The sequence below is a fragment of the Nothoprocta perdicaria genome, unplaced genomic scaffold, assembly GCF_003342845.1.
Source record: "Nothoprocta perdicaria isolate Ctin4 unplaced genomic scaffold, notPer1 scaffold_35, whole genome shotgun sequence".
NCBI classification, from domain to species: Eukaryota; Metazoa; Chordata; class Aves; order Tinamiformes; family Tinamidae; genus Nothoprocta; species Nothoprocta perdicaria.
In genome coordinates, this window is record NW_020455588.1 from 830,325 (window position 1) to 837,227 (window position 6,903).

General features: G+C 47.9%; 1 protein-coding gene across 4 annotated transcripts in view; it reads left to right on the forward strand.

Annotated features, from left to right (window-relative positions):
* NR2F1 (nuclear receptor subfamily 2 group F member 1) overlaps positions 1 to 6,659 on the forward strand; it is an 8,918-nt gene extending 2,259 nt beyond the window's left edge. Inside the window, exons 2-4 of one of the 4 annotated variants that reach the window (XM_026044078.1) lie at positions 1,091 to 1,618; positions 6,340 to 6,527; positions 6,612 to 6,659. In XM_026044078.1, coding sequence (XP_025899863.1) covers positions 1,091 to 1,618; positions 6,340 to 6,527; positions 6,612 to 6,620 — 725 coding nt within the window. In that variant the 3' untranslated portion in view covers positions 6,621 to 6,659. Of the gene's footprint in view, positions 1 to 4; positions 210 to 1,090; positions 1,619 to 6,339 lie in introns of those variants that run through there. The other 3 variants (XM_026044076.1, XM_026044079.1, XM_026044077.1) reach the window with 3 other exon arrangements.
* Positions 6,660 to 6,903: the final 244 nt, after the last annotated feature.

Sequence of the window (6,903 nt, forward strand, 5' to 3'; positions counted from 1 at the left end):
AAAAAAAAAAAGCACCAACTTTGGTCAGCTTTCGGGACTCGAGGCTTGCTTACGCCTTGCGTGGAGATGGTTAATGAATCCAGTGTTTTTGCAGTTGCAAGCTTGTGCATTCGCTGTGCACCGCTGACTGCAGGCTTTTGCAGTGGCAACAGCGCGCCAAAGATATTAATTACACCGTGCCCCTTTTTTTCCACGAATGTTTGGCTATTGTAAGTTCGGAGCTTTTATTTAATTTTATTTATTTTGTTTTGTTTCATTTTCCCTCTCCCCTTGATAATATTTAACCTTTCTCTTCCTTTTAGCAGGGAGAACTTTGCTGGGCGGGGGAGGGGGGTCCTGCATGGAAAGCTTCGTCTGTGAAATAAAGTTAGCAGTGGGGAGCTGGGGGGCTCTGACCTGTTCCAGTTTTAAGGGTAACGATGTGATATTTTTGAGGAATATGGAAGCATTTATTTTTACGCCTTAAAAAAAAAAAAAGAAGAAGGAAAAAAAAGCATCACAGCAGTTCACTTGTAAATCTCAGTGCTGCCAGGGCGCTCGGCTGGGATACACAACAGAGCTTGCCTATATTTTTAACAGCTGGCTGTGATTTTTAACTCCACTTTCTTACCACCCGGAGGACGTCTTTTGATTTTATTTTTTTATGTGTGGGGTTGCCTTTTGTCGCGAGCGGGGAGGGGGCCGGGGGGCGGATTTGCCTTGTTTGCCTTGGCTTTTTTTTTTTTTTTCTTTCCTTTTTTTTTTTTTTCCCTCCCTCCTCTCTCCTTCTCCCCTTCCCTTCTGCTTTTTTTTTTTTTTTTTTTTTTTCCTTTTTTTTTTTTTTCCCTCCCTCCTCTCTCCTTCTCCCCTTCCCTTCTGCTTTTTAAGCCGTGTTTATTTTGCTGAGCCTGCCCGTGGCGGGGGCGGGGGGCGCTTGGCTGCTGGGGCTGCTGCCGGGGCCGGGGCGATGCGCGGCGGGTCGGCGGGCGCGGGCGGCTCCGCGGCCGCGGAAGGAGGGAGGGAGGAAGGAGGGCGAGCGGCTTTGTGCGCGGCCGGGCCCGCGAGCCTCCTGGGTGCACATTTCCTCTCCTTGTCTCCTTGTTTTTGTCAGCGGTTCAGCGAGGAAGGATGCCGCCGAGCCAGCCGAACCCGGGCCAGTACGCGCTCACCAACGGGGACCCCCTCAACGGGCACTGCTACCTCTCGGGCTACATCTCGCTGCTGCTGCGCGCCGAGCCCTACCCCACGTCGCGCTACGGCAGCCAGTGCATGCAGCCCAACAACATCATGGGCATCGAGAACATCTGCGAGCTGGCCGCGCGCCTGCTCTTCAGCGCCGTCGAGTGGGCCCGCAACATCCCCTTCTTCCCCGACCTGCAGATCACCGACCAGGTGGCCCTGCTGCGCCTCACCTGGAGCGAGCTGTTCGTGCTGAACGCGGCGCAGTGCTCCATGCCGCTGCACGTGGCGCCGCTCCTGGCCGCCGCCGGCCTCCACGCCTCGCCCATGTCCGCCGACCGCGTGGTGGCCTTCATGGACCACATCCGCATCTTCCAGGAGCAGGTGGAGAAGCTCAAAGCGCTGCACGTCGACTCGGCCGAGTACAGCTGCCTCAAGGCCATCGTGCTCTTCACCTCAGGTGAGCCCCGCTCGGCTCGGCTCGGCTCGGCTCGGCTCGGCTCGGTTCGGTTCGGGTGGGCCGCCTCGGGAGCGAGCGGGGCGCCCTCAGGGACGGGGACATCGCGGCCTCGAGAGCCAGGGGCACCCGCGACGCGGGTTCGAGCTCGTGCTGGGGGGACATAACAGCACAGGGGCAGCAAATCGAGGGGGCATGAGCCACAGAGAACCCCCCTCTGCACTGCTACTATCCCTCTTTTATTATTATTATTGTTATTATTGTTATTATTTTATTTTTTTCTTTTTCTACCGTGCAAAGGCACGTATATATCGTAATTTTAACAGATCGCCTTAAAAAATAATAATAAAAACACTGCCAAATTAAATGGAGGCGGTGGAAACATGCGTGCGTGCATGTTAACAATTTTTCCTCGTGATAGATGGTTCAAATTAACTGGCAGGAAAGTGCATTAACATCGCCTTTGAAGTGCTCTGGTTGTAGCCTATAAGAATATAATACATCTTTTATTATTATAACCTGCGCGAGAGAAATTTATAAACATCAAAGACGAATGATATGGATGGAACGTAGGGAAGGGAAGCAAGGCAAGATAAGAAGCCTCGCAATGTCACTTTTTAATTATTATTCTAATTATCGCCACGATGGGGCTAATTGCCGCTTTTGGGGTTTATTTGTTTTCCTTTTTTCCCCCTCTTTCCTTCTCTTTCTCTTTCGTGTTTCGCTTTCTTCTTTTTATTTATTTTTTTTCTTCTTTGCTAGTAGACTAGCCTCGAATTGCTAATAAATAAATAGTCCCAATAAATCTGACTTAAAACTAGGCCGAGGCAAAATTAAAAGCATTCCTGAACAAAGATGGCAAATCGTTCAAAGGCCTTGTTTAACAGTAAGCAGTTTATAATCCATCAATATTTGTTGCCTTTCATGCATGAAAAATAGTATTTACATTGTATTAAAATGACTCTTAAATTTGCACAATATTGTAATGTAGCAAATGTAGTATTAATATCGATTTGAACATCAGATAATTTATTTAGACAGGAGTATCTAATTTGTATGCAGGGTGGTCGAAGACATGTACTGTGACTGCCCCCTTTTACTTCCAGTGCAAATGCAGTCTTAGTGTTGGAGGGAATATTTCTTTGCAGAGGATAAAGTGCAGATCTTAAAACAAATGGAAGATTTACTGAATAGCCAGCTCGACATTTTAATGCATTTTATCTTAATAAGTCTTCCTGATGGAAACATGTTTTTCAAAAGTGACAAAGAGACCTGGCAGCATTTATCAGGCTGATTTAACTCCAGAGCCTGCCTGCAGACTTGTATACTTTCCATGCTCATTCATTTCAGGGTGTTCATCAATAAATAGGGCCAATCCGGGCAAACCTCTCTCTCTCTCTCTCCTTCCCTTTTTCTTTTTCTTTTTTTTTTTTTTTTCATTTATTCATTTTTTCTTCCTTTTTAATTTTTTTTTTCTCTTCAGTCTTAACTCTGAGAGAGACGTTGGTATGAGTCTTAGCACCCTTGCTCCTAGAAAAGGTCCCAAGAAGGCAGTTGCCCCAAGTGGGGATTTTGGGGAAGGAAATTTCCCTCTCAATCTCTCAATCTCTCAATCTGTCAATCTCTCTCTCTCTCTCTCTCTCTCTTTCTCTCTTCCCTCTCACTTTCTCTTCTTTTCTTCCTCTTCTTTTACCTTCCTCACATGATCGACCTTGGCTAGAACCACAGCTAGTGGCTTTAAGAGAGCATTTCATTTCCATAGATTAAAACCAAACGTCATCATTAAATGTTTGCGAGGGGAGAAGCCTCCTCCAACAATTGAGTGGAGCCTGAATGGGGTTTAGGAAGGGAACAATAATATTATTTTGGAGCTGGATCGCGTGGGGCATATCAGAAAATGGAAATACAGCTGTCAGAAGTAATCTACCCCTTCCCTTTACCCCCATCCACACATTTCCACTTTTGACTGAACTTGTTTTGATTGCTTAGCCAGAGGGGAATTCATGGGAAGCCTTGCTCAAAGTCATCCAACTTTTAAACAAACTTTGACTGATGGAAAAGACATTTTTAGGCATATTGTCCTAAGTCCTTCGCTGAGGACTAAGTATTTAAAGCTGGCATGGGTTTCTCCCCTTGTGGTTTTCACATTTGGGCTCCGGATAGTATATTTAATCCGGAAAATCCTGGACACCGTCCAAAGACTGGGTCGTGACCCAAAACCTGCTGCTTTCTTGCCTTTTTTTTTTTTTTTTAAGTTATTAATTCATGCACCTACCTCTCTCTTATAATAAATAAATGTTTCCAGGAAGGGGGCAGGCTAGATAACGCAAATCCAATAAATCTATTTGCAGCGCAATAAGAACTTTGATTTCTAGTTAGGTGCCAGCTGATTACTCCTATATTTCTTGAACACTAAACTCTTCTGAACGCCTTACATGAAATACTTTCCCACTACTACAAAGGGGAAGGCTGGGATGTGTTGAACAGTAATGATTATTTATTTACATAATTTCTTTTCCATAGACTGCGGGAAAAAATATGGAGCTTTCCCTTATTGACACACTGCCATATAAAAAAAAAAGTGAGGTGCACAGGATTTTCGCATTAGCTCACTTTCTTAGATGGGGTAATAATTCACCTTTGGTAAACACCTACTGCTTTATTTATTTATTTGTTTATTACATGTATTTTTTTGCACGGATCCTGCCTCTTTGGTCTTAATAATCCACTCGATCTTTGCATCCTTTAATTATGATTTTTAATCCCGTTTTAAATGGAGAATTAAGCCTCCCTCCATCCCTCCAGCTTCTAGCCACCTTTAAGGATGCGAAATAAAATCCAAATAAGCGCATATGCCAGACCATTTAAAATAATTAAAGCTCAGTAGATATTATCGGCGTGAGAAAATCCTAAGCGTTTGGAGATCTAACACAAAACACAACCCTCATTTTTCTCTCCCTCGCTGTCACCTTTGCAGCAAGTAACTTGCTCATCCACACTGTCCAGTGACCTGCAGTAGAGGTGGCTTCTCTCTTAAATATCTGATAAATATTTTACTAACCTTAAAGATATGACATATGGAGCTTAAAAAAAAAAAAAAAAGGAAGAAAGAAAGAAAAAAAAAGAAAAAAAAAAAGAAAGAAAGCAGAAAGCTCTGCTAGGGTGTCAGTAAGTCCCTTTCATATTGCATTGTTTGGAAGTTGAATAGGATCCTAATGCATAATGGGCAGATAATGCATGTAAAATAGCAAGATATATGTAAATATGGAGTGTGATTTGTGGCAATCAACATATGAACAGGCCTGTGGTTCTGATATATATTGGAAACAAGAGCAGGGCTATGCTTTTGATACATATATATGCTGCAGCCTGGTGCTTTAGATGTTGCAAAATATCGTTGCATTAAAGGCACAGTATGGATTAGCTGAGCAGTCTGACTCAGATAATTGTATATCTGAGGGATGCCAAGTCCGCAGTACAGGTCAAAGGGCCCTTTCTTCAAAAGTTCTTGAATTATGGCTTGTTTTATTTGTATTTTCGCTCGAGGCCATAGTATTGTAGATGAAGGTGTTCAGAAATCTTTGTAAAGCCGGTTCTTGATACAGAAAGACATAAACTTCAAAAAATGCGGTTGCTACAGATTTTTGCTTTGAATAATTTGTTGTGTCTTTCCAGGGTCATAATTCTACATTCCCAATTTTGTAATGTCCTTTTGGGGCCATTAGCATGCATTAATTCATATACAGATCTATACATTAGCAAAGTCTGGCTTTGATCTATATTAAACCGCACTGCCAGCTGACTGCTTCCCTGTGATCCTTATGCTTTTTTTTTTTGAAATATTTATTACTAATCTGCGAAACAATGTAGCTATATGTGAACCATGGAGGCAAACGCACCACGTTGCTGTGCCTGCAGGATGCTGTGCAAGCCGCTCACCGAGCAGCCGCTGCACAATTAGCCTCTGTGGGGCTGATGTCTACGCACACATAGGGGTGTGTATGTGCGGGTAGACATGCAGAGCCCTATCTATATGTATATATATGTGTGTGTGTGTATGTACACAGAGACGTGCAAATAGCCTAACCCCCGGGTTTGCAGGCTGCAGGTTCGCACGCCTGTGCGCAGCTGCTCGCAGGCTGCAAGGTGTGAGGGGTAGATTTCTGTTTCCAGGCGTGTGTACCGAGCTACCCGCTGGTCGAGGGGTGCATCTCGGCCCCCCCTCCTCCCCCGTGCGGCGTCCCCCGTCGCAGCCGCCTCCAGCTTTGTGTGGAGCTGCCGCATCCCGCCGCATGGCGATGCAGCCGCCGGGATGCGGGTGGCTCCGGGGACACGAGCCGGGGCTCGGGGGGGCCGCCCCCTCCGCACCCCGCGCTCCGCAACGCGCCCCGCGCCTTCATCTCCATGTCAACAGCGCGCCCCGCGCGGCGGCGTGCGCGGGGGGGCGCGTAGCCCGAGTCTCGGTGTTCTCCCCGCTTCCCCTCCCCCCAAACCTGTGTATTTTATATTATTTATCGTTATTTATGCGCTGTTATTTATGGCTATTTACCTGCCGGCGGGCGGTCGGGGCTGCCGGCGGGGGGGGCTCGGGGGGGCGCGCATCTCCCGCCGCTTCGCCGCCACTAACCGCTTGCCCCCCTTGCCTTCCCTCCCCTTGCCTCGCCTTCCCGCTCCGCTCCGCACCGCTCCGCCCGGCCCCGCGCCGCGCTGCGCGGCCCGGGCAGACGCGTGCGGCCTGTCGGACGCTGCGCACATCGAGAGCCTGCAGGAGAAGTCGCAGTGCGCGCTCGAGGAGTACGTGCGGAGCCAGTACCCGAACCAGCCGAGCCGCTTCGGCAAACTGCTGCTGCGGCTGCCCTCGCTGCGCACCGTCTCCTCCTCCGTCATCGAGCAGCTCTTCTTCGTCCGCTTGGTAGGTAAAACGCCCATTGAAACGCTCATCCGGGATATGTTACTGTCCGGGAGCAGCTTCAACTGGCCTTACATGTCCATCCAGTGCTCCTAGAGGGCGGCGCGCACCCCCGGTACGGACACTGCGGAGCGCGGGCGGGAGCGCACGCACCGAGGGCGAGCTGGGCTGCAGGGGGGCCCGGCCACGGGCAGGACACAAAAGGCGGCCCCGAGGAGGGTCAGATGCGTGGCCGCGTTTGGGAGGCAGAGAAAGAAAGGACCTTGTGTCTTTGGAGATTTTTTTTTTTTTCGGGGAGGGGGGGTTGGAGAGAGGAGGAGAGAGCGAGAAGGAGGAAAAAAAAAAAAAGACAAAAAGAGAAGGAGGAAAAAAAAAAAAA